The following is a 27,776-nucleotide window of genomic DNA, read 5'->3' as shown; positions in this document are numbered from 1 at the left end:
ATTCTTTATTTATTATGCTGTTGTCAAACTTGCAGTCATGTCAGTGCAGAGAGATGCACTTTCCTATAGAGAGTGGCAGAACAAAATTTTTGGAAGGTAGTAGTCTACAGCTACCAGAAAGGCAATCCTTTTATGTGCCTGGAAAACAAGATTATTTCCCATGTATACTACCTCCAAATTCTGACTCAATCAACTGCTGGCCAATGGATTTCTATCTCCTGTCTGCAGAGTTTTTCTTTGGAGTTCATCAAAACAAAGCTACTAGAAAAGGCCAATCCCTGTATGGTTTAGTGGCAGTTTACATATATGAATGGCCACTACGCACAGGGTCTAAACCTGAAGATTGAAACCTCTGACTGAGATGTCTTCAGAGATCCAAGACCTAGACTGGAGGAATGCTGAACCTAATGCTCTTTCCCAAGTCACCACTGCACATGAGGAGCTCCCCACATCTCACTTTAGATTTATCCATAATGAAAATGAGAACAGTCGTACCCAAAACATATCGTATTATAGTATAGCCGAGGCAGACACCTGCATGTCACAGAGGCAGACACCTTCCATGTACAGGGAATATGAATATATCATAGAAGTATCAGACATATTTGAATGCATCATACTCATCACTCATACTCCGATTTCCTTTTCACGCATTGCAAAGAAAATTGATAGAATGTAAAAACTGGTCACAAATCCATAGATTTAACATCTCTCCTACAAGTTTTTCCTTGAAAAAGTCGCAAGACTTCTAGACCACAAATTCCCCTTTCTCATCTCCCGGCACCCCTTCCCCCAAAACAGCAACTTGCAGCCCTTTGCTGAGAATCAGAACATCTACTCTGAAATGGTGCCACCTTCACAGAAATCCCACTATTCTGGAATGATACCATCTGCTGCAGCCCAAGTGCTCTTTTTTTAGCCAAATAAGTTAATTATAATTAGGCATCCAACAACTGTGTGGAGGTAGGGCTAGATTCGTTCTGAAGTTCAGCTGAGGTTCACTCAGTGTGGCTGGAACCAAACCCCACTCTCTCGGGAAGATTAAATACCAAGAGGGTGGAAAACCAGACACCTCAATTTCGCAAAGAAGTTGGGGAACTTTTGGGGCGAACATGTTACATCTTAGCCAGAATTCATCCTGAAATTTGAAAAACTGATAAAACAGCAGCAGCAGTTGCCTTTCGCAATGTGCCTGAGCCGAACGTAAGGTGCATTCTGCAAGACCTGGGGAGCACCCGAGGGGTCCGTAGGCTGCCTGGTCACCGCAGCCACCACGGCAGGCGCTCCGAGGGAGGCATTTCCCACCGCTTCCCCTAACAGGGCTCCCAACCAGGTGAAGCACTGTTCGATCCCTGCTAAAAGTATACGGTTGTCCTTTTTGCAAGACAACAAAAACAATGTTAATCAGGTTAATTCAATCATCTAAACCAAAACTGTTCATGCTTTTCTGCCAAATCAACCAACCACAGCAAAATCTGTTATCAGTGATTGCTCAGCTTCCAGTCAAAAAAGCTTTTAACCCCCACAGTCCCAAAACTTCCCCTAAATAACCTTAAAATTATTTTTATATGGGTGGAACGAGGTTGTTTTCATGCCTCATGAAGGGGCAGTTGGGCTGCAGTGTTTGCACAGGGCAAATGCTCCCTGCTGAGCCTGTTAGGACGTAAGAGACACAAAAGCTTCCTAAAACAACTCAGCTGAACTGGATATCGGGGATTCCTCCACAAATGAAACATATCCCTCAGAAGAAGCATTGTAGCCAAACTTACTTAGGCCTTTTGGATTGTTTAACTAGGAGAAAAAAAAATCCAAGCTTTTTTTGCAACTCATTCATCAGTGTTTAAAGCTTCGAGCCTGCTCAGTGGAAGGGGCAAGGGCTGCAACAACTTATTTACACAATTATCTAAATACGATTAAACAGCTGATGGACAAATATTAAACTGGAAAATGTATAGTCATTTCAGCTTAATGTAATCCTCTTTCTGTAAACACCCAAGATGATTTTTTTTCAACCAGAACAGTCCTGACATCTCATAAGCCTAAGGGTGAATAGCAAGAGATTGTTTTTGATAGTTATAAATATTCAAAAGACATGCAGACCATCTGCTTTCATAATACAGGTAAAGCAAGACTGAAATGGTGACTGCTGTATAAAAATGGTTCTTTTAACAAAGTCTTCCTCTCCTCGAAAACTATAAAGACAGATGTCAAAAACTGTTTACACAGGGTAATCAGGAGCGTGCAAAATGTAATATTCCTTTTACACACAGTGCTTGCTAAAGAGATTTTTTTTTCTTTTTCTTCCCATCTGTGTGTTGCAACACATTTCTACAAGTTAAAAACATTTTTTCAAACAGAGATCTCATGAATACCCAAAAACATGCTATCTGGTTTCTGAATGCTAATTAATTTCAACTAAGGAATCTGATTCCTTTTTCTGTAGGAAGGAACGCATGCTTTTGAAATGGAGCACTTCAACAATGAGAGCCACTGAAAACAGGACACCCCGCAAGTTGAATTTTGCACTAGTTTGACACTGGCTATTTCCACGGCGGTTTTACATACGAATCTGCATCTGTTCAATCTGGCTATAGGACAGACAGGAAGAATTCTCCCTCTGTTCAAATGAGATTTTATTTACGTTTTACTATTTATCAAGTTTTCCCGTATAAAGCCTTATAACAAGGTAATGATTTTGTCAAGAGCAGTAGAAGATACCTTATCTTCCAAGCAGAATATGAACAGTGCTGCCCATAAACCCTACAGTCAATTTTCAGAACTGAAACACTAATCTTGACAGTAACCTTTTAATGTATTATATTAATGGCACAGAGGCGTTAAGCACCTTTTTTATAATTCTCAATAAAATGAACATTTACTGAACAATCTGTCAAACTACTGGCTCCATTTTTTAAAGCCAAACTTTTAAGGCTCTATTCTATTTTCACTTCCATAAATCCTTCACTTTACATCCCTAGACACCAGCAGAGTAGCACGTTCCAATGCTGCAACCATAATGTGCCGAAAGAAAGAAAGAAAGAAAGAAAGAAAGAAAGAAAGAAAGAAAGAAAGAAAGAAAGAAAGAAAGAAAGAAAGAAAGAAAGAAAGAAAGAAAGAAAGAAAGAAAGAAAGAAAGAAAGAAAGAAAGAAAGAAAGAAAGAAAGAAAGAAAGAAAGAAAGAAAGAAAGAAAGAAAGAAAGAAAGAAAGAAAGAAAGAAAGAAAGAAAGAAAGAAAGAAAGAAAGAAAGAAAGAAAGAAAGAAAGAAAGAAAGAAAGAAAGAAAGAAAGAAAGAAAGAAAGAAAGAAAGAAAGAAAGAAAGAAAGAAAGAAAGAAAGAAAGAAAGAAAGAAAGAAAGAAAGAAAGAAAGAAAGAAGAAGGAAAGAAAGAAAGGAAAAAAATCTATGAGCTTTTGTCCCTAGAGCTAGTTTGAATAGTGATAAATTTGCAAAACAGAATAGAACTTAAAGATTTGGGGGGAGGGTAGAGAGGGAGGAGAAACCTTTTCACAAAGCAGCAGGACAGAGGAACTTTGTTTCCCTGATACTAGCCCCTATCAGTAGCCTTTGTTTGGTAGCAAACCAGTGGATTTAAGCATAGAAATCACAAACATTGATTTTAACACAAGTTGAAATCTTAGGGATGTTTGTTGCTTTCTTAAGAGGACTAGTTTTATTTATTTATTTATTTATTTATTCTTCAAATGAGAATGGAACATCCAAACTCCAAATGGATAACATACTATTACCCCAAATCAAAGATTTTAGCCTGTCTGAACTCATGCCAGCCCACATGCAACAAAATCACAACCAGGGCAAAATGTTGTTCTCAGTGTACTGATATGGCAGAGAATTATCATCTGCCACTTCGAATAAAACCAGACCTATAGCTCCAAATACCCAGCCAGTAGCTGTTTTTTGGACAAGGAATCACAAGCGGACAGCTTAATTGCATATGAAGAATTATATTAAATTTGTTGGTCCATTACCTTGAACTATAGCAAGTAATGCAATGGAATTTTTTGTCATATGCCCCATAAACATGTAGAATAAGGAAAAAACCCACAGATGGACAGAGAAGAAAAAAACTTTTGTTTGTGCCTTTGGCATTAAACTGGGATGGCTATCTGACCTCTATACTGTTGCCAGGGTCAGGAGAATTAAGGATCTGCATGGAAAAGAGTGGTCATATAAGTTAGAACTGCCTACAGGCAGATTTAGAATGACAACACAAGCTTTTTTTGAGACACAAACGCATCTTTCCTCCTTCCTCCTATCCTCGTTCACCTAAATTAGTGCCTCCTGCTTTTCTGCCTTCTTATGCTGTCTTTAAGGGTTATGAATGTATATATTAAGGTAAACATAAAACTATACTGAATTTAATGAGAGAAGACATAAAACAACAAGAACTTCAATAAATTATATGTATATAAATATATCTGCACACCAGAAGACTTTGAAAAGCAGAAATGAGGATTCATTGAGGATTCATTCAAATGAGGAACAGATCCTTGCCTTACTTTTATCATTTTGTATTATAAATTTCCAGTTGCTGCATGTCAGAGCAGCATTCTCCCAATGTTTTTCCAGCATCTCCCACTGAAGGATATAAATAAAACTCAAATAAAAAGTTGCTTTCCAAGATACTAGTCTTATATCTACAAAGGTTAAAACCTTAACAGAGAGAGTTAGGTAGGTGGGAAATGTCAATTCAGATTGGAAGAACATAACTGCTTTACAAGCGTTATGGCATGTTGCCCTAAACCTAAAAAAAAAAAAAAAAAAGGAAAGGAAAAAGAAGCCACAACCTCAACCCATAAGTTACAAGGAGACATGAGACATTTTTGTCTTCATCATCAGGTGTCCAACATGATTCTTTATAAGCATTTTAATTTTTATTACATACTATTTTTAAATGGTACATACTAAAGAGTAAAAATATTCCTGGCTATAAACTCTTCCTAAAACCAAAGTGAATAAAATATAAAAGGCAGTAACTGATTTCCTGGTTTTCTGAGTGCAAATGGCCCTTCGCTTGCATATGACCCTATCATTCTGATTCTTCAGTGCTTTCACTGCAAGTGCTCTGACACCAGAGAGGGGATGGGTCATGGGCAGGGAAAGCGCTATCCAGTTCAGACAGGAATGGTCCTAAAAAGCTGTTACAAAGCAACTAGATTAAAGGTTCCCGCGTGAGGAAGCGGAGCCGCGCGCTCCGCGCAGGCAGCGTTCGCCGACGGTTGCCTCGTGTCCGCGGCACGTCGGGGCTGAGAACGGGGAAGCGGGAGAGGACGGCACGGGCTGCACGCACGGGATGCACCTACAGGGCAGACCTGCATTTCTTGTCCAGGAATCGAGTTTGGGATAGGAGGGGTCAGGGCTTGGAGATCCCGCATACTGATCTGGGGAAAAAACTGAGGAAGAGAGTATTCCTTAGCCTTCACCCATGGTTTATACTCCCAGTCTTCCTGCAGGGAGGACTGCTTTTATTTGCATCAAGGTCAGAATCCTTCTGACTTCTTTCCTTTTGATCTATAACATACCTGGACCTTTAACTGATAATGCTGTGCGTAACAGGTGAAATTTTAGACCTATTAATGCATTAAACGTAGCACAGACACATTAAAAAAAAAAACCCTCTGTGAAAGGTGTACATATATTTTCCTAATAATCAAACTATCCTCAGCCACCTACAATTCTTATTTCCCTCTGCTTTTTTTTGTAGGAGGCTCTTCAAAATGGCATGGTATTATCCCCCAAGTTAAGGAAGATTTCCTTGCTGGGAAATAGGACATGATTTTCAGCAAGACTCTTCTCGGATTCCGCTGTTCTGCTAGGCAAAGCATCAGATGTCTGGCATGAAGATGAGCCCTAAGGCACAATGTCCAGACAAGAAGTCATCAGACTCAGTAGCACTAACAGTTGTCTTGCTGAATTTCTTTTGGTGTTTAGGATAAGCCTTTTCTTTGATCTCTTTTCCTACACAAGTTTTTGCAGATTTTAAAAGCCAGAAGGGACCATTATGAACATCTATCTGGACTCCACCTAAAACAGACCCTAGTTTTCAACCAGCATTTTCTTAATTTGACCAGGTTACCCTGTAGCTGAGCTAAAGCAAACACCCTATACTGATCAGAAGACTTCTTGTGCTGGATCTTTCACCAAATCCCACGGTAATTTGTTTGACTATGTATATAGATCATTTTTTTAAACGTATGACTAGTGCTTAGTTCCAGCTGTGATTTCAGACATCAGCAGATCTCTCAGACCGTTTCAATACCCCTGTAGTGCCAAGCGTAACACGCTCTGCCTCTGCTGTGTCCAAAGGGTTGAGCGTCAGACCGATCGTTTCAGGCCACGGGCCTCTCCAGGAGCCTCCTGCACCCAGGGCTGCGACACGCTCCGTCACGGAGACTCCCATAGCTGATTCCATGAGCACACTCTTAAAGCTACGAGCAAAATATTTCCTTGAGAAAACTGTAAGAGTTTGCTAGAATACAAGGAAAGGGACTTACAGCATAAAAATTTCTATGGATCCTTAACTACTGCCAAGTGACATGCAGGTAACATTTTAAGCAACTGCTTTTCCTCTGTGTTACTGCCATTCAATGGCAAAAGATTTGTGAAAAGAGTAGATGCTCTGAATTGATAAAGAATATGAAGCTGGATCAAGATTATTCCAAAGACTGCTTTACATGTGGAATACACACATGCAGTTTGAGGATTTATTCCTTCAAAATATCTTCTTGTCTCACATACAAAAAAAATAGAGCTAGAATAGGTTTGTCACAATAAAACTCCTAAACAAACCCAAAAAAAAAAAAAAAAAAAAAGAGAGAGAGAGAAAGTGCAGAATAGAGAACAGAGCTTTTAAGAACTTGAAGGCATCCCACGAATGGAAAACCGTAAATGTACCTATGCGGCTGACATATTTTGGAAGGATCTTATTGTTTTATATATTAAAAAAAAATCCCAGAGTCTGAGTATACTAACCCAAATACACAAGGTAGGTAAACTTAGAGACCTGAAGCCGCTCTGTCTTCAGGAAGGAGACGGATAATGACATCCCTTACAATTGCCTCAGTCTTTGTCCATTCTCTGATCAGTTTGCTCAAAAAGTATCATCTCCATGAAAAAATCTCAGAAGATGGCCAGCCCAGGCACAGGTTAGGCTTTAGCACAATCCCCTCTCCCCTGGCAAATTACTCTTTAGAAGCATATGAAAGAATTAAGATTTCCTACACTGAAAAAAGACAGAGAGACAGAGAGACAGAGAAAAGGCATGCATACGGGGAGAGTCTTTCATGTGCTCCCACCCTTGGGGAAGAGAACTTCTTTTTTTCTTTTTTTTTTTTTTTTGGACTAGTTTATTCCATGGCTTGGAGTGAGGCAGGTCTCAGAGTGCTGCTGTCCTGAAAAACCTGTCCTCCAATAAATGCTGCAAGGCACCTGAGCAACCTGATACTCTTTTTATTGTTCTTAAAGAAGTGTCCAAGGAAACACAGATAAAGCTTGTCCTCACCTTAGGATTTCCAACCATGTCTCATGAAATGAAAAAGAAACTAATTACTATTTTAAAAGAAAGAAAAAAAAAGTGGGGGCAGGAGTGAGCTATGAGAGTTTTGCTCAGGGTCCTGGGCAAATCCATCTCTTTTTTTCTAAGTTACGATTAAAGCCAAGAACTGAGATGAGTCTGTCAAGGTGAGAGGTATCTCTTAGTGCTACTGCTCAAGAACTGGGTCATGCTTTGCCTTCATTCCTGCCAGGTAAAAAAAAATTATAAACTCCATTTTCTCCAGGCGAATCTTTCTGTGCCGTAAGACAAGCACACGTCAAGCTACAAACCCGCTAACCCTAAAGCTACAGCACCTGCAGAACTCACTCGGCTTTTGGGCAGGTTGTATAAGCACACAGATCTCCGTGCCTCCCACCACCGCTAGCAACAACTGAACCAGTTCAGGGAGGTCTCTGCAACCCAGTCGCAGCCGTGATTAAGATGTAGACATACGTATCTCCTTGCCCTTTAAATAGAAGCCTTAATTGGCTACGTGGATAGCAGTTTCCTAATGGACAGAAATTAAACTCCGTTTAATTCCTGAGCAGACACTTCCAATACGCAAGGTTTGCCACACATTTCAGGGGGGAGGGAGGGGGAGAAGAAAGCAGGAGAGAGAAAGAAGGCGCACGCACAACTCTCTACCTCTGACAAGCACCGCGGAAACGCAGCATGAGGACCAGAATGGCATGAGTGTGGCAGGTGTGAATTGACCTGCACTGGCAAAGCTGCGAGCTGGGAAACTTGCAAATCACATGGTTGTGCAATACTTGGCTCCAGTCAGCGCTATCATGTTCCTTATTAAAAAAAAAAAAAAAGAGAGAGAAAAGAAATCTTAAAGACATGTACATCAAGTTAAGGGATTAACTGTCAAGTGACATTACTGAAACAGAGACAATATATTTCTTTATTGTTAATGAAATTCAGTTAAAAGTGAAGGAAGTGATAAAGAAAGTACTGTTTTGTAATGTATTTTACATAAGAACGTAATATAGAAAGGGAAGTGCAATTAAATCTTAATGTGGACTTTTTTATTTTTAGTTTATCATCTGGTTTACATTTTGAGCCCCTTTGCAGCAGTAAATTATGCTGGCATTTCTTAGGGAATAACTGCCATGTTAATTTAGTTTAATAAAATAACTGACATAGAAAAGGGGGAAAACAAGCAAGAAGAGAGAGCCCCCCCCGCCCAGCACGCACATACACTCCTTATCTTTAGCCGAGTATTCAAACACTTTCTATACGAATTGTCCGTGGTCCAACTCCGGCACCATGTAATAACACAATGCAGAACAACACAGTACAATGCAATCTTGGATTTCTGTAGCGCCCTTCACGCAAGCATCCCAGGGTGCTTTACAATCATTATGAGTTAAAATTAAAACTGAAGCACATACAATTCCTAATAGAATCATTTTAAAAATGCTAAACAGAACAAATAACTTTTAAGTCTAGATTTAAAAGTCCCAACAGTCAGAGCTTTCCTTGCTTCAATTGGCAATGAGTTGCAAAGCTCAGGAGCAAAGCGACTAAAGGCTCTCTCATGTTATGTTAAAGGAGCTCTCATGTTGTTTATACTTGTGCAGCCAACAATTTGCCAATAAGAAGAAGAATCAAAAAGAAGTCTTATTTGCAGCTTTGCTTTAAGAAACACTGGAGGAGTGGCTTGTTAACCCTCTAATAAAGTTATGGAAAAATCAAGGGTCGCCTTAGGCCAGGAATTGACTGACTGAGTTAAGAAGTATATGGGAAATAGGAATGAATACAGGATTTTGTAGCTCTGTATTACTTGCCTGCCTCCAAACCCGCTAACTATAAAAAATAAATAAATGTAAAAAAATAGAAAAGCTTTTATATAGATAAAAATATAAAAAGAAGAACATAACAGCACGCATTTTAAATTCTAGTTATTTTATGTACTTTTTTTTCAGTACCACCAAGCCAAGAGAAACAGAAGCTGAGCAGTGCTCAGTTCTACAACATATGTACATTTTAGAAGGAAAACGTATCAGAAGAAAATGTATTATACTCTTTTTTATCCTGTCACTTCCCTACAACTTGAAGACCATATGATGCAAATAATCATTCACATGGCAGTTCTCAAAACTGCTGAGATACTATCCAAAGCACACAGAAAGTAAGGAGGACAGCCACTGAAATACTGCTGTCCCTTAAAAAAAAATAATAATAAAAATTAATAAATACTCGGCTCACAGGAAAGCTTGGGAGGAAGACAGCTGCTTATATGCTATTCTCTCCCTGTTTGGAGGACAGAAAAATTAGCTATATATTTTCCCCTGTAGTAGGGTCTTGCCCTCGGAGAAGGCAAGAAATTAGTTGTAAAAATGACGCATCTATAAATACCAAGATCCCCTATATACCAATAAAGAATATAAACTCAAAATATGAAGAAATTTGAGTGTTTAAGCTCAACTCGCTATACTCAACTTGAACACGACATTGTCGACATCAGTTAACAGCAAAATTTAACTCGGAGGCCTTAATGCAGAACTTACTGAACAAACAAATACTGATAAACAGTAACAAATAGACAAGGCAACTGTAAGCTTAACTGTAAAAATAATAAAGAAAAAAAAAACATAGTTAATTAAAAATATCCTAAAAATGGAGATCCCATGTCAGCCTGCAGAGACACGAGACCGAACACTCTTGAGCAACTGGGGAATGGGCTGAAAAGGCCCTGCCTGCCAAAACCTGAGCCCAGGCCCTCGAGGACTTACTTCCCCCAAATAATTAATAACATCTTCAAAATCTAAAGTTCAGGAACATCTAAAGGAGCAAAAGGAGCCACATTCCTTTGCAAGGTTATTAATTATTGGGGGAAGGGAGGGGAAAGAGGAGAGAAAGAAGGAAAAGAAGCTGCGCGCAAGCAAAGAAACCTGAGGACTTCACCTCAGGTCTAGACAGGTAAAATTAGCAGAGGGAGGGCCGAAACTCCCGTTCAGTTTTGTAAAGAAGGATTTCAAGTATGCTCATAAAAACCTTTGCATTTTGGCAGTTTTTAATAGCTTGCTCCTTGCTTATTTACAGGTCTAGAAATTTTAGTTTTATCAACGGTAACTTTGTGTTTGGTTCTGATTTTGGGGAGGGATTCAATGGCTCAGGAGTGCTCAGAACCAGAGCCAAGACATTGAAGGGGACTTTCCTTTTGCTGCATGTTGGCTACGATGGCCACGTTCATTTGGATCAGGTAAACCAAAAACCATTTCTGTTCCAAGCAAGCTTCCTTTCTCGCATTCCTACCAGATGCTATTAAGTCTGCAGGATATCTGCATAAAGCAGCGTGCAAATTCAGGACAGGATATTTGAACAAAAAGGGAAAGTATTTGATATATACTGTGGTCATGTCCCCAGCAGTCAGTTGTTCATAACTGTACGGAGGTTTGATCAAAACACAGCCGGGATAGCTATATTTTTTACCAGTGTCAAACTGTGTGGATTTTAGTACCGCGGCAGCACTTGCTCAGTGTGTGCAGACGTTTTACAAGATGCATGCAGGTATCCCTCTAACTGGAAAAAGCCCTTTGCCTTGATCATCCTGTGCAATATTACATAAAAAGACATTGCACATATGGAAGCAAGGGAACAAATACCTTCAAAAATTTTAAAAAATGCCATGCATACAAAGGACTAAGTCCATATGTCACTCCTTGAAAATACTGCATTTCAATTTATATATATATATACACACACACACACACACACAAAACCATGAGATGCTGCATGTCAGACTCTAAATCTCTTATTGATAACACACTGGCTATTAGTGAGATTTCGGCTAGACAAAAGCAGTTTTAAAAGATAAGGAAGATGAAGAAAAAAGAAAGAAAAGAAGAAAAGTCGGAACAAAACAAGAAACCTACTTCGCATTTTGGGATGCTATGAAGAAGGAGAAAGAATACTTTTCTTCACAAGTGATTTTATAGTGATTTGTTAAATTAAAAAAAAGTGATAAAACCTAAGCCTGCCTGTAAATAGCAACCAAGATCTTAAAAAAAAAAAAAAATCTTTTTATAGAAAAAGCTCAGGTGAGAAAATATCAGTTGGAAAGTCAATGTCAGTTGATCACTGCCATATTTTCAGAGCAATGACCGATACTAATTAATCCCTGCAATCTCTTGATTTAATAGAACACTTGTTATCTTCTTTTCACAGACTGAAACAGTGAAAAAATGAAGTATGAAAATACTAGAACTAAGTATTCTAGAATTAGAATACTAAGCTAAAACTAAGACTAAATAGAGAGATGAAAGGAGAGTTAGCCAAATAACGCTAACTAAATAAATGCAACTGCTCTGCCCGACTGCTCGGTTCAGAGCAGCTCCCACCAGCCCAAGGCAGAGCACAGGGTCTATGCAAGGGGTTAGAAATAAGCAATGATGGTGCAGCAATTTATTTACAACTCTTTGGAACTAAAGAGCCAAAACAGGAGGGAAAGGAGCTGTGGACCACTCATGAGATGCACCAATTTAACAGAATGCACAAGATAGAATTCTGTCTAGAGATTAATTCTGGGCCAAGCTGCTTTCCCCATCAAAACAGGCCTGGAGAGGAAACACAAGCAGAGCGAGCATTGCACGTCAAACGCGACAAGTCTCACCCAGCACCTGCCTATGCTACTAGGCACTAGCAATAAAACCTGCAAGCACAAGGTAGAGTCTGAACACGCTGAACATGCACTGCAGCTCAGCACTCAGGAAAGGCTTGGCAATGCCATGGGAAATCTGCACCCCCCAAATCTGAAATACTTCAGAGCCCTGTATTCGCTTCAGTCTGTCCTGAGGACTCCGGCTCCTGTCGGCGGGGATTCCCCGTGATTCGGGCTTACCCCGTGAGCGGGATCCCTCGTCTTTGGGCTGGCCACAGCACTCTCGGAGTGAGGCAATCACAGCGGCTTCAAAAGAGCCCGGGCGTTCACCCCTTAGCGACAGCAGAACTCACAGAGGTTTTCTGCTCAGAAGGGTATGAAGAACTCATACCTGCTGTGCCCCAAGGTTTTAGTGTGGCAAGAAAACAAATGGTTAAAAAAAAAAATCCAGAAAATAAAGTGGAAGGTGCCATTAAGTTTTCTAGCCTCTATAATTAAGACAAACTGGATCTCAAATACAGTTTGCTTTTGCCTACATATTTTCGAGCCATTAAATATATTTGCACTATAAAAATAGTTTGCTTGGTTTTTCTGCAGTACACAAAATATCTATATTCTGAATAAATGAGACCAACTTTTTAAGACACAAAATGCAAGATTAACTAAGAAAACGCTGTAAATTCTAACTTAGGATGATGATGCTGAGTCTTCTATTCTGAAATTTTGCATTTGAGATGTCATGTAAATAGCAAAATAGCTTGAATACTTTACAAGAAATCCCTCCGTATTGATACAAAATAAAGTATTGCAAATGGCAGAGGCAAAAAGAAATAACCGTTCTCCCTTCGACTTCAAATCATTTTTCTATGGTTAATAAATTACACCCATAACAGCATTAATAAGTTATGGAAAGGCATCACTGCATTAGTTTGCATTTTTGATGAAGCACTTTATATAGCATTACCTATATTCAAGAAAATATGCAAAAGAAGAAACGAATCATCTAAGGAAACACCTTCAGCCCTCTGCCTCGCTCTTGCCTCCGACCTCAGTAACGGGAGTACCACTATGGACTTCACAAACTTCAATATATTTAACAAAATACAGACACTCTTAGATCAGTGTGCTTTGTGTAGGCAAGACATACTATTAGTTTAGGCAAGTATAGGAAGCATTCAGATGCATTTGGTCAAGTGAAAAGGACACCGCCAGATCAACACATTTAGGTACTGCCGGCCCCCTCTGAAGCTCTGCAGAGAAATGGCAAGCTTTAAGCCATCACCCACTATGACAATCTATTTCTTCCAGAAGTTCAGACTAAACATATACATTTTAGATTTCACATGATTTGGTCTTTAAAGAAATGGACCAAAAGAAGAAAAGCAAATCTGGTTTTAATTTTTTTTGCAAGTCAGCTACTATGCTGCTGGTAAAGATAAAGAGATGACGAGTAAAAGTTGCTTTAAGCAACAGGAAACCATGCACAGCTTCTTTTAGAAATGTGAAAGTGCAAAATAGTAAACAGGACAAAATAGGAGTTTTGTCATTTGAGGTTCTGGAAGTCTCAGGCACTGTCATGAAAGACCATTACTAGACATGATTTTGCTAATTAGATTTTTATATTGATAAAAAAATCTTTTAGGTAAGGAAAGAGTGTAACCGCTTAATTGTAGCCAGTAGCACGATATTGTTTTAAGTACAGCGATCCTCGAAACAAACAAACAAACAACTTTTCCGTTTCCTGCTTCATGATTGCATTGCCTACATACATACAAGTCGCTATGCGAAACACTATGCCCAAATATATAAAAAAACCCAACTCCATCTCCATAAAACCTGCTTAATTTCCATCAGGATCCAGTGAAAGTGAGCATTCATAGACCAAAAGGGAGAAAATCCCAAATTCCCGGCAGCCTCCATGAGCCAGCAGTGCAAAAGTTCACACGCTCTTACAATGTAGTGTGGCAGGCACATAAAAGATAACTTTGCAGACATATTACTAGAATGGTTTGCAACCAGTGAAAATAATTTTGATTACTTCCACTCCAAAACTTCCTATATTGTAGCCACATCACTGAAAACAATCTAACCATAGGGGAAAAATACTGAGGGGGAAGCAGCCTGCTAATATATCTGCTAGAAAGACAGATGAAGAGAGAAAGTGTGATTCTGTATAGATTAAGTGAAGCCTTTCAGAGACAAACACTCCAATATTCGGAGCAAGAGAAATAAAATCCCTATAAAAATAATTCAACTTCCTTAGCTTCCTCTTTCCACTCCCTGCTACAACCAGCATCACTTATTCGTGAGCTGAATTTCTGCCGCCATTGCACCATAACAAAATTCATCTTAAAATCTTAAATATGAAGCCTCCCCTCCCCCCCACATCATCGGGCACTACTGCATAAAAACATGTAAGTTGCTCCTTCACAGCAATTTAAACAGATGACAAAAAAAGAGAATACCACCAAAGCACAAGGAAAGCATCTATTCAATATTTAGCAATGCATAATTTGAGATTTCATTTTTGTTTAGGTATATTTTGATTAGAACTAATAAATGGCTGATTTTCCTTTGGTTGTTTGCAACAACAACACATCATCCGAAGAGCTTTATTCTTTATTCCCCTCTCATATAGCATGCCAAAGACTGTCTCATTTTATGAATTAGCATTTAAAACTACTGTAGGTTATCTAACAAGCATTCAGATTCAATAGTACTTTTGACAGCAGTAAGTAAAGAGCTTTTTAACATCTTGAACACATGTGCTTGAAAAAAGTAGTTACATCAAAGCAGTTCAAAGACTGAAGACAAAAACCAGTTAAAATCCAGTTTGCTGCGAGACAATTTTAGTGTGGTGTAAACAATCTTCCACAACGCCCCTTGGGAAACGCTGTACGACTACGTTCAAAATGAATCAGGCATATTTATAAAGATCATGAAGTGGTCAAACGAATTTGCATTTTTGGCAGATTCGCTCCACAGATACTACTTGCCGCAGTCTGTAGAAATCTCAAATCTCACATCAGTGTTGCCTATAGTGCTTTATTATTTATTACATGTTATGCTAAGTACCTGTGAAAGGGGACATTCCTTGGCCAATGAACTCTGGTTCATATCCTTCAGTAAGTCCTTCAGAGCATTTCTTACTGTTGTGTGAGACCATTGTTCAGGAGGCAAGTCTTCTAGTTTAGGGCAACTATTTGAAACACAGATTAGAAAAGGGATTATTACAAGATTGCATCCTGCTGCAGAACATTCCTTTAAGACAGACAGATTTCATTTTGCGCATCAAGCAGATGCATCTGGAGATTGCTCTCGGTCTCCTGATTGTTCCGATTAGTTAATTACTTTATACAACACATCTGCTGTATTGATGCATGAATTATACATCAGCTGCATGTGGCGACTATTTTTTCATGTTACTTCTACCTTCCTGCTCTGATGCGCTTGGTAAAACAATTTAAGGTGTAATGCTTTCTCACGACTGATCATGAAAAGCATTAATATATTTACCATTTTTTTCTTTTTTGTTGCTGCGAAATGTAAGAACCTAGACAGCAACAATAAGTGTGAGCAAGTCATTCTTTTACAAAAAGCACACAGATGGTACTGTTCATGATATGCAAAAATATTTTTCTCTTAAGTAAACTTTATGTAAAATGCCTTCTTGTAATGCATCATTTAATTGACTAAAATGCAATATACTTTTAATGAGATATCCAAAGAAAATCTATGTATCAGAGCTATAAAAGTTTTCTGCAATAGTATGCTGCGAGTTAAAGAAGAATTGCAGCAACTAAAAAGGAATTTAGAAAAGCCTTTGTATTTTGAGCATATAGCACCGGGGGAAATAAATAGGAGCAATATCAACCACAAGATCAGACATGTAACAGATCATGTCCCAGCACCAGTGCACAACTCACCTGTGTAGCTGGATTTTCAGCGTGACCACATGGTACACATCCTGCAGCATGTCTGCTACTGTGGCATCAGGGGCATCCGTCACATAGGAGAGGGGAACGGGATTCCACTTCCCGACCTGGATTAGCCCTGTGTGGGGTTTTGGGGTGGAGAAGTGGGGAGGAAGGAAGACAGGAGAGAGAAAAAACAACAACAACAACAAAAAGAGGAGGAAAAAAAATACCTGTTAATTCCTAGCAGCAAAGGGAAAAATCTGATTTTAACAATATCACTTTTTTTTTCTCTCTTCTAACCTCATACTTAAATTAGTCAAGATAAAAAAGCCAATACCTGCCCCCCCACCATATCCTCCCACCCACACACCACCAAGGACAGTCTCCATCTACATTGTGAAATTATACAAATGCACTACATTAGAGATTTTTTTTAATTATGTATAGAAGCATATTTTCTTAAGTTCTGATGAATTCAATAGGACATGATATAATAATTACCATTCTTCTTAATAAAATATAAAGGATTTTTGCAATGGAAGGACTTTGTACAGTAAAAAAAAAAAAAAAAAAAAAAAAAAAAAGAATTACTTTTCAGTCTATAAAACCATCAGGAACAAAATAAAAGAAACAGAGCTGGATATTCAGTCATAAATGCAAGTTGACTCTCAACAGTCCATCTGCTCAAATATGCTTTACACTTCCTTGTGGATCCTCAGTGGAGCAGATTATTAAGGTCAATAAGCATACTAATGATTCAGTTGAAGTCTTTTTTTTAAAAAAAAAAAAAAAAAAAAAGAAAAGAAAAGAAAAGAAAAAAAATCTACCTCAACATTCCCCATAAATAAAATGTGCACTAACTAAACACAAATATAAGGGAGGAGGAAAAAAAATACAGACAGAGAAACGAGCAAGAACTTTAAGAAAAAAACAGGCATCATATTCCTGAAATTGGGGCCCCTCCCCCAGCAAGACCCCACAAGCAAACAGAAATCACTGTACAATTTCCAAATCTTATTTACCTTTTGCTTGGGCAGCAGAGCTGTGAGAATATCCAAGTGATAGCAATGCCATTTCAATCAGTTGGTTGAAAAGCATATCCTTCCTCACCAACACAAATTCTGCATGCTCCTCCTTAGAATCGTACTCAATGGCATTTTCATAATGTTCCACTACACAGAAAACTGGAAGCATACTTCCTATTAAAAAAAAAAAAGAAAGAAAAAAATTAACGTATTAAGCTTGAGCTGTAGCATTGTAGGTGGGTCTACAAAGCGTTATGTAAATAAAACCTGTACGAACAGGCAGATGAGGTATCCAGAATCATCACAAATATTTGATAAACACATTTCCCGAGTCTTTTTCCCTTGCCTTCCCCAAAACAGAGCATTCTATAAAACATCTATAGATCTATGAAAAGTATAAATGCAAATTTATCTTACTTGATCAGCTACAGATTAAAGAATTACCTGTCTATTGAAATAACAAGGTTGAGTGAAGAGAAGTTGATTCTGTCCTGCCTGATTTGCTGTGAGTAGCATGCAGTATGAGAACCTAAATACATACTGCAGATGTCCTCGGTGTGAGCCATTTTAGTACCATCTACACGATTTTGTGCGTTAACGCTAAAACTTTCACAGTTCTGCCAAAAATGTTTAATTACCTGCAACATCAACAGCAAATCACCCTGTGTGTTACATGTGCACTCTAAAAAGAGTGCGCAAGGAAATAAGACAAAAGTTGAACTGATTCATGCTTCATTCATTGAGAGCCCTCGAGCTCTATTTACACTTGAATCTTTTAAGAAAGAAAAACATGATTTTTAATGCAGCATTACTAAGTGTACCTGCAGTTGGGGCCTCTTTCTTGCTGCATGTACTTCACGTTTGGCATTTTTGTACTCAGCGCTATTTTGGTATGCCAGAAAGTAATTATTAATTTCTAATTTTATAATATCTTGAGACAAACTGTTCCTTACGATGCACAGAATATCAAGCGAACAACTTTTTTTTTTTCTTCTCCCTTCTGACAACAGCCAAAAAATTAGCAAGTGACCCAAGCTGTTAAAGGGAGAAAGCCTCTTCTAGCAATCACATTTCCAGACTTTGTGAAAATCCCCCCCGGCCTCCCAGACAGCCACGGATGACGGGCCGACCTCAGAACCGCAGCTTTGGGCCCCGCTCCTGCCCTGCTGCGCTCAGCGGCGCAGGTTAGGATATCTCACTGGCAGAAAGCAAAAGGGTTAAAAGCAGATGCACAGAACTGTCTTATGGCAGCCTGCCAGAGGGGTATCGTCTTTAGCATAAATGATGACAAGGGTTATTTTAACAGGGCACCCAGGAACTCCAATTAGTCCCACAATGTTAATGCCTCTATAACCACTGCCCTCTAGACTTACAGAAACCTTCTCACCTGTTAAGGTGCGCAAGACATAACTGTAGTTGAGAGGAAGATTTACTGCTGACAAGAGAGAAATGCTTTAAGATTGCGTTCTGCTGATTTGTGCTCTAGCATATATCAAGAAATCACAATATATAAAAAAAATACCTTTTAAGCATGTATATTTAAACTACATCTGTTCACCAGAGAGTCAATCTCTGGCAAACAAACCCCTTCGGGCTTGCTTGGAAAAGCTCACAAACTCACTCCAGTTTGCCCAATAGGCTCAGCATGAAAGACAAGACTAAAAGCTTGCCAATATTTATATAGTGCAGCAAGGAGGTTTTTTTTTTCCCCCTTTTTTTGTCTTTTTTTTTTTTCTTTTTCCCTTTTTTTTTTTTTTTAAGCCTAAGTGAGATTGGTCAGGAAGGGAGAGAAGACCAAAGCAAAAACAGTCCGTGCAAACTGGTGATTTCTTCAATGGTTTTAATTAAGCTGCGGAGAGCTTTCCAAAACACGCACATACACACACGTCACCTGAAAAAAGGTCTCCCCCACCCTGCTCCAAGCTCTCACAGTTCAGGTACCCCTACTACCTGTGCCTGAAGAAGGGACTCCACATTTCCAAACAGTTAAATATGGGAAGGTAAAGCATGCCCAGAGCTTTGTGCTAACACACCGTGCCTCTACGCTCAAGAACAGCGAAGGCACGGCTGTTTTCTTCCTTATCTCTCCTACAAAAATTAGGTTATTATCGGACACGGAGCTAACAACGCACAGGTGCTTCGCTCCGTGCCAGCCCGTGGCCTGCCAGCTACGGCGTCTCACAAGTTGCAGCAGCCTGAAAAACGCAGCACTTTGAACAACACGGGAGCAAATTTTGATGTGCAGCGTAGATACCAGAGGTGGATCCTGGCAGTGTGACACAGGTATCATCTGACTACAAATCAAGCTACTAAATCTTTTAGCAAACTGTCACTGGTGTCCTTCTGTTAATGTGAAAAATGTTATACAGGAGAGCACAATCTCAGCTGGCTGATCACTCTTGCTAGCACTTGGCAAGACCTCCAAGTGCAGCAACTTCATAACCTTCTGGTATTAAAGGGGAGAGCATTGGTCAGTGCTCGCTGCTAAAAATACAACATGATTTAAACCTGAAGGCAGTGTTAGAGCTTTTGCTGAAGGTTTACGAGTCTGTGTAAACAGCACGTCTGCCATAAGGAGCAGGGAAGTCTGTAGAATCCTTGTCTAAAACTGTCCTGGCATTAAAGTTTGCTGTGCAAATATCACATAATACCAGAGACAGCTGAAATCTCCTATTTAGGAATTTATGGAACTTATATGTTTGCAGGCGTCAGAAAGTCCTTTTTATATAGCCCCACTGCTTCGGCGTACAATATTAATGCACTCTGTTTGAAAAGCCGTAATAAATTATATTTTTAATGCTCTTACCCTTGCTTTCTTAAGATGCATACATTCTTGGCAAACAATCAATAAATAGGGTAATCATGAGCAGAGGCCAAAGAATTTGCTGAAGTGCTGTTTTTCCATTTTTAATAGATAAAGATCTAACAATACGGACTGCTGTGTCTGTTCATTTCGGGATCAATATATTCTTTGTTTTCACCAAACCGAGGAAAAAATAAATGATTGTACAATAAATGTTATGCATCAGACACAATGAAATTCCTCTGCCTTCTAACTTCATGCGTTTAATACTCTTGGTTGCATTTTGCACTTTGCTTAGCAAATGCAAGAAAAATCTGGATTACAAACATATACCAATTATACTGAGAAGAGTGGAGGCTGTTTTAAAACAAATGCCCAATTACATGCAGCATAGTTTGATTTAAATTAACAAGCCTGCAGCTTGTGGTCAGTAAGGCATATTTTTTGATAAGCAAGGTTTAGAGATTATTCTTCACTAAAAGTATTTTTTAGTGCAAACAAAAGGCATCCATATACAAACATCAGTGATTCTAAACGTGCCTTTTCCTTGTGTAAATGTCTAATTACAGCAAACCAGCCACTGAAAAATATGACACCCAAGTTGTTCATTGTTCAATAATGAATTGTACTTAAGAAAATAAACTGCGAAGATTGACATCATAAATGACTTTTCCAATGCGATACCTAAAGATTTACACTCTCTCCTTCAAACCAACTTACAACTGCTATGGAAATACTGCTGCCCCTTCCACGCTTGAACCATCACTAAGAGGAAAGGCGAGAGTTTGTTTCGGGGGCTCAGCATTCACTCTTACATATTTTCGCATTCCTCAGCCCAACACTTATTCAAAGAATGAATTTATTATATTACTTGTATTTCAAGGTAAGAATTTTCTTTAATCAGTACAGCTACCCTTTACCTTAACAAAAACCAGACTCCACCCTGTAAAGCAAGATGCTCCACCCAAGCTTAACATTTCCCAAATGCGATTTATATCAGAGTTGGGAATATATAATATTTTAGAACGGAGATTTAATACTGAAATATAAATGAAGTAGAGTCTGCAAAAATATGTTTCCCCCCATATAATTATAACCCATATTTCTCCAATGCAGAATTATCAAAAGTGTTACCTTTTCTAATATTAGTTTTCATCAGGTGTCCAGAGTGTTTTAAAGGCACTCCTTGCATTTTAGTTCCTGTACTTCCAAGTCTTCCTCTTCCTAATGGGCTCCCATTCTGTTCCAAGCGCGCAATTTTGGCTGGTGGACCCTTCGGATCGCTTACATTGTTAGACATTTCTGAATGTTCTTTCCCCTGAGTTGCCTCGTTCAAATGATCCATACTCAGTCCCGCCTCTAAAGATCACCTGCCATGATTCAAAAAAAAAATATATGTTGTACACGTGTGCGCATATGTATACGTACACAGCCTGCACATGTACAGAGATATATATGTAGAGTGAGCTCACAAAGAACAGATAACTATTTCAATTAGCCAGAAGATTACTTTTTTTTAAAAAAAAGAAAAATTACATATTCTCCAAAATTACCTCATACCCCACTTTATAGAGAGATCGCATCATAATCTGCTATACTTATTTTTAAGAGTCAACTAGAGTACCCCTATTAAAAAAAAAAAAAAATCTTTAAAGATATTCTTGCAGGTGTGAGACAGACTAATACTGATAGAAATGATGATGATTTTCAAGATATGTGCTCCAACATAACTATTATTACAAATCTCACAGAAAGGTTTGCTATTAATCCTGGAGGCTTTTATTGTTGGGATGGAAAAGAATAAAACAAAATCTAGTGAAAGTGACCTCAGTCTATGTGGTAAAAGAATGGAAGCACACAATAGAGAGACTGTCAAAACTTTAGTTAGGGGAGCAACAGATCTGTTAGCAATGCGGAATATCATTCATCTACATTTTTCCCCACAGAAAATAAAAGTAGGGATAGAATTTAACATTTAACTTAAATGGACAGCAGCGGGAAGTGGCCGTTCTTGAATTTCCTAGCTGATCTTATACGAAGAGTTTTTCAACTTTGGCAAAGTTTTAGATATGCTTATGTAAATTTTAAGATGTTAAACTTTAAGTGTTAAATGGAGTATTGTTTCTTAAATTAAAAAAAAATAAAAAAGGAAGAAAGAAGGCAGAATCTCACAAGAGATAACGCTGAAGAACCACAATTTCTACATTTCTTAAATATAAAACAACCCTTGGTGATGCAAAGTTACATACTGGCATAGGTACGTGAAACCAAGAGAGAGCAAAAATAAAAAAAAAAGAGGAATTAATTTCAATTGCAAACTAAGGAAAGGTATACGTTAGCAGGCTTATATTTCCCCTTTCACAAACTTTTCAAACCTCAGTCCACAAATAACAATTCCAGTTAAAACACTAAAGTCCCTCAAATCAAGACCATAACGGAATAAGTTTTGAGGGTTTTTGTCACTCATCAGGATGTATTTTATCCAGTGTAAAGGCGATCAGTTGCTGAGAACTGAGTCATCTATCTGGTTATGATTTCATTCATCAATAATGCTATGATCATCAGCTCTTTCACCCTACCTTTCTCTGGCTGAGAAAGGTGCAGCTACGCTGACAATTACGCTATGAGAATATAATACAACCAGTAAGGACAGGTGACTATAGACATTAATTTATGAACTAGAATATACATTACTGAGTGCAAATATTAATTATTAGGGAAATCTCATTTATTTACACAGACCGGTGAGAATCTGATAATTGCTACTTTCTTTCAGTTGCCTAGTAATTCACCACATTTTCTGCATGTTTCATAGCAAAGCTATTAAAACCTAAACATCTTGGGATTTTTCACGTGCTCTGTATCGTTGGTATATACACCAGCGACAATTCTGTAAACTATTCTTTTTTCTTGTTTGAACACAGTGCTGCTTTGCCCGACATGGTAAAGAAAGAGGTAATATATTAATCTGAACATTTACAAGCTTAAGAATGCCACCGAATCGCTAAAGTTTAGAAAATCATTATTTATCCTTGTGCTTTAAGGTGACATGCTAAGGGTTACCATTAATCTTGGTCCCATCTGTTTTCGGTCCTGTGTCTCATTAACGGTAAATGTGCCTTATTTAGCCACTTTTTAAAGAGATTATTCTCATTTTACTGTGTTAACTGCAGCCTAACCACAGAATTACAGACTCAAATCATTGACATCTTCCGACATTTCTGATGATGCTCATATAACACAGGGCTGCTTTTCTGAAACTGGTCTCTCAAGAATAAGAAGATTAATAACAACAACAAAAAAGTAAAAAAAAAAAAAAAAAAAAAAGAAAATCTGGAGTAAGATTTTTTTTGTTACTTTTGGCAACTTCAGAAGTACTCCTATGCACCAAGGTTCTTGCTACAGAAAGTATCTAGTCATCATGAGTCAGAATAGCACTACATCATGTACAGTGAATAAAAGTGATAGATCGCAATTTAGTTAATACACCGAGCACCACCAAAACACCGAATGGGTCATTTTAGCTTGGCCTTAGAATACCCTCCCATCGGCATCTTTTAACCGCTTAGTCATCTTGTAAAAAGCTTTATGTTACAAAGCAAAATTACATGCACATAAAACACCTAATTTACTCATTTAAACTCCATGCCCAAGGCTAAAGTTCAGTGAAACCTCAGCCTGGAATAGTGATGAGCAACGCTCAGCCCGGCCTGCCCAAGGAGGCACTCGCAGGGCATCGCTATCATCATCCCCACACATCCCAGGCCAAGAGTTTCCCGGGCTTCCTCCGCATCTAGGCATCCTCCGTAACTACAAGTTCTCATCACCGGCATTCGCAGAAGAGCACGGATTTTCAAGGCACGGGTTTCCGAAGCGCCAGCGAACACCTACGGACGCACCGCGCAATTTCTCAATGAGCTTCGCGGCGGCAGCGCGCCGCTGGCGGGAGGCACCGCCGCTGGGGCTATATTATATTATTTCTTCCCCCCCTTCTGGATTCAGCCCCCTCCCCGTCCCTTTCCCCTCCTCTTCCCTCCCTCCCCCATAAAAACCCCGTAATCACATTTTGAGAGCGGCTCCGCACTTATCCGTTCCATATGGCTCTCCCAATCCAGGCCAAGCTTTCACTGTGACCTTTTAAAGAGACAAAGAAGCAAAGTACTTATCTAGAAACAGAAACACTGCAGTTTTCTGAGTGAAATTAGCAAAACCGACCCGAAACTCACCACTTCAAAACTTGACAGCACATAAATAACAAAAACAAAGGAGGGTTCCTTTGCAGCCCGAGCTCTTGAAGAGGAAGAAGTTCAAGACTGATGTTTTCTAGGTGCCCCCCCCCTTTTTTAGCGGGGGGGGGGGGGTTGGGGGGGAGGGGAGGGGGCAGCAGACCTGAGGACTACTTCCCTTAATATTCTCTTATTTCTCTCTTTTTTCTTGTTGCTATTTCCCTCTAGGCGGGGAGGGGCAAAAACAGATATCGAGAAACAGAGTAGCCATGAGCAAAAAAAGGCAATGGACAAAAAAATAATAATAATATATATAGTATATATATTATATATATTATATATCTGTTGCGAGAGCCAGGTTATCAAGGTTTAGCAATGGAAGAAGCAGACGAAGATCAAATGGATCAGACAAGTGTAACGCTAAAAAAATAAAAAATAAAAATTAGGATAAAAAAGTAGCAGGTTTAAATTGAGGTGGAGGGTGACTTAAGCCTAGCTAGCCTTTCAAAAATAAAATCCGTGCGACAAGGAGCAAGTGAGAAAGGGAGTTATTAAAAAAAAAAGAAAAAAAAAAGGAAAAAAAAAAGCAGCAGCTTTTCTATCCAGTGTGAGGAGCAGAAAGTCTACTTCTAGGTTGTCACTTACACTATTATTCTCCAATAGGCACCCAGAGGAGCAGCACACACAGAAGGAGCTCGCTCCCCTCCCCCTCCGCAAAAATACACCCCTTAACAGCCCCCAAACTTTCTGCGGAAACCTCAGCCCCAGAGATCGCTCCTGAAGATTTAAAAAAAAAAATGAAAAAAAAAGAGAGAGATAAAAAGTGCAGAGAAAAATCGCAGGAAAAGGCACTAAAATGCCACTTTTAGTCTCGCCTTCGCGGTCCGGGGAGAGGAGGGGAAAAAAAAAAAAAAAAGAGGCAGAGAGGACCTGTCTCCTCTCATTTACCGGGGGCTGTGGTGCGAGAGAGGGGGGAGAGAGGAGGGGAGAGAAAGGAAAAGAACAGAGAGAAGGAAGGAAACACACACAACAAGGCACAGCAGCACCACTACAAAAAGTGACGAGGTTGCACTCCCTCCGAGTCCAGAGCCGCCAGAAATTATAATTTAAATATCTATATTCTATATATATATATAAACAGTTGTTTCGCCAAAGGAAAAATAAAATAGAAAAACCTGGGAACTCCGAGAAGAGTTACTCGCAAGAAAGAGGGGGTGGAGGGCAAAAATATAAAATAGAAAGGTAGCAAAAAAAAAAGGCAACAACAACAACAAAAACCAAACCAGCAAAAAAGCAGTGATGAGCGGAAAAGAATAATAAATCGCCTTTTTTTTTTTTTTTTTTTTTCAATTCTCGCTCCCCCCGTCTGGCTGAGCAGGGTTGTTATTTAGGCCGGTTTGGTGGTTGTTGCTGGATGTTACAGGGATGTGTGTGTGTGTGTGTGTGTATGTGTGTATGTGTGTGTGTGTGTGTGTGTGCGTCCCCGGACGGAGCTGCCTCGCTCTGCTCTCCCCCCCTCCTCTCTCCCTCTCTCTGTTTCTGTCCCCATTAAATTATTAGTTGACTCATCACTACTCCTCCTCCTGCTGCTGCTGCCGCCGCCGCCGTCCCCTGCTCAGATCCTCCTCTCCGCTACCGCTCGCTGCCGCTGCCGCCGCTGCTTCTTCTTCCTCCTCCTCATTTTAATACAAAATAACACCGAGGCCACCGGCTTTTTTTTTTTTTTTTTTGAAACAGCCCGAGACGGCAGGAGGAGGAGGAGGAGGAGGAGGACGCAGCCTCCCTGCTGCTGCCCGGAGCCTTTCCCCGGCGGCCCCGGATCATCCGACGCGTCCTGAGAGAGAGAGGGAGAAAGTGGCAGAGGAGGAGGAGGAGGAGGAGATGGTGGTGAAGGAGACACAGCGGGGGAGGGGAAGCCGGGCGAGGGGGGAGAATAGCAGGGATGAAAAGGAAAAGGCGGTGGAAAGGGGAATTCGGCGTAAGCGCCGGGGTGGCGGCCGGGCGGGGGGCGCGGGCAGGCCGGGCGGCGAGCGGCGAGGGGGGTCGGCGCGGGGGAGGACGAGCGGCTTCCGGGCGCGCACGAATTTGCAGCGCGCCCGTGCGGGTGAGGCGGCCCTGCGCGCGCCGCACACAATGCCCGGCCCCGCGCAGCCTCCGCGCGCGCCCGCGGCGCGACGCGACGCGACGGCCGGGGGGAAGCTCGGGGACAACGACGAGGAGGAGGAAGGGGGGGGGAGGGATGAAGGCTGAACAATATCCTGCCGGCGTGCCAAGCGCCCGCCCCTGCGCGCGGAGGCTGCGCGGCGGCTGCGCGGCGGGCAGGTGCACGGCGGGGGCGGGGGCCGCGCGGAGGATGCGCGGCCACCCCTCCCCCCCCACCGCCACCGCCGCCGCGGAGCTTCCGCGCCGCCCCGCGCAGGGGCTCCGCGGCCGCGGGAGAGCGGGGAAAGCCCAGGGCCCGGCGGAGCAGCCGCGGAGAAACTTATTTTGTTTATTTTATTTATTTTATTTTTCCCTCGTCCCCCCGCCTATTAAGGGCGGCGAAGGAGAAGCGCCGGCTGCGCTTTAAGAGACGGGAAAGGTGGGAAATGAGTAGCCCCCTCCCCGCCCGCTCCGCCCGCCGCGGCGCAAGGCGGGGAGTTTCCGCGGGGCGGAGGCCGGGCCACGCGCGCGCCCCCCACCCGCGTCCGCGGTAGCGCGGGGGCCACGCGCGGCCACCCCCGCGGCTGCGCCCGCCCCTCTGCGGGGCAGGGCCCGCGGCCCGGCGCGTGGAAAGCGATAAAAACAATAAAGAACGATAAAAATAAACCAAGGTGGCAGCGTATTGACAAAATAAATAACCGCGAGACAGGCATAACTTTTTTTCCCACAATGCACCAGGGAGGGGGGAGGAAAAAAAAAAAAAGTAACCCAACTAGACAAACTTGAAAGCAACAAGTTTGTACAGGCTGAGAGATAAGAGAAAAATTAAACTTCTTTATTGATAAAATGCCTAGTGTTTTGAGAGTTACATCATAGAGCAAAGAAAATGCGAACTACTGCACGCGCTAGATAGCCAAAATGTTTAGAGTAGAAACTTCTCTGGGGGGAAAAAGCATGAGCCGAATGTGCGGGCTTGAAGCAACAGAAATACTAAGAAAGGGGGAGGTTAATAATACTTTTCTAACGCATAAAATGAAAACACAACAGTGAAGCTCCTAAATAAAGAACAGGGAAATGAATGAAGAGCAAAATTATCACTACAGATATATCACCCTAACACCAGCACTTCATCCAAACCAGGTAAAGAAACAAGCTGATGTCTACTGAAATAAGCACAAACAGCATACGGGGCATGCAGAAAGAGGAAAATGGTAATAGGGTGGAATACATGAAATATTTATTGTATTCGGCAATGCACAAAATAGATTATAATCTCAGAAGCAAAGAAATGCATTGCTTCAAAATGAATACAATGTTATATAATGTTGTTATTCAAAGGAGTGCAAGTAGAGGTGGAAAATAAAGGAATCATGAAAAGTTGTACATATGTTGCATGTCCTAAAAAGGTTACTAAGATTGTTACTGAGAGCCCTGAAAAGGGGAAAACAAGAAACATGCTTTGCAAAGAAAAACAAGGGAAAAGGTAGACGACATCTTCCTTA

General features: G+C 40.4%; 1 protein-coding gene across 8 annotated transcripts in view; it reads right to left on the bottom strand.

Annotated features, from left to right (window-relative positions):
• Window positions 1-27,776, bottom strand: part of SATB1 (SATB homeobox 1) — an 89,202-nt gene that overhangs the window by 46,101 nt on the left and 15,325 nt on the right. For 2 of the 8 annotated variants that reach the window (XM_088521185.1, XM_088521183.1), the window contains exons 2-5: window positions 21,041-21,276; window positions 17,101-17,277; window positions 16,088-16,214; window positions 15,237-15,360 (exon numbers count right to left, since the gene is read on the bottom strand). In XM_088521185.1, coding sequence (XP_088377311.1) covers window positions 15,237-15,360; window positions 16,088-16,214; window positions 17,101-17,277; window positions 21,041-21,251 — 639 coding nt within the window. In that variant the 5' untranslated portion in view covers window positions 21,252-21,276. Of the gene's footprint in view, window positions 1-15,236; window positions 15,361-16,087; window positions 16,215-17,100; window positions 17,278-17,547; window positions 17,669-21,040; window positions 21,373-23,733; window positions 23,752-23,805; window positions 23,868-23,969; window positions 24,041-24,132; window positions 24,448-27,776 lie in introns of those variants that run through there. The other 6 variants (XM_088521184.1, XM_010218027.2, XM_088521186.1 and 3 more) reach the window with 6 other exon arrangements.

Source organism: Tinamus guttatus, unplaced genomic scaffold (genome assembly GCF_059628265.1).
Source record: "Tinamus guttatus ecotype Peru unplaced genomic scaffold, ASM5962826v1 Tinamus_guttatus_pri_ptg000115l, whole genome shotgun sequence".
NCBI lineage: Eukaryota > Metazoa > Chordata > Aves > Tinamiformes > Tinamidae > Tinamus > Tinamus guttatus.
The sequence above is the reverse complement of the archived record's forward strand: the minus strand, read 5'-3'. Positions and strand labels throughout refer to the sequence as shown.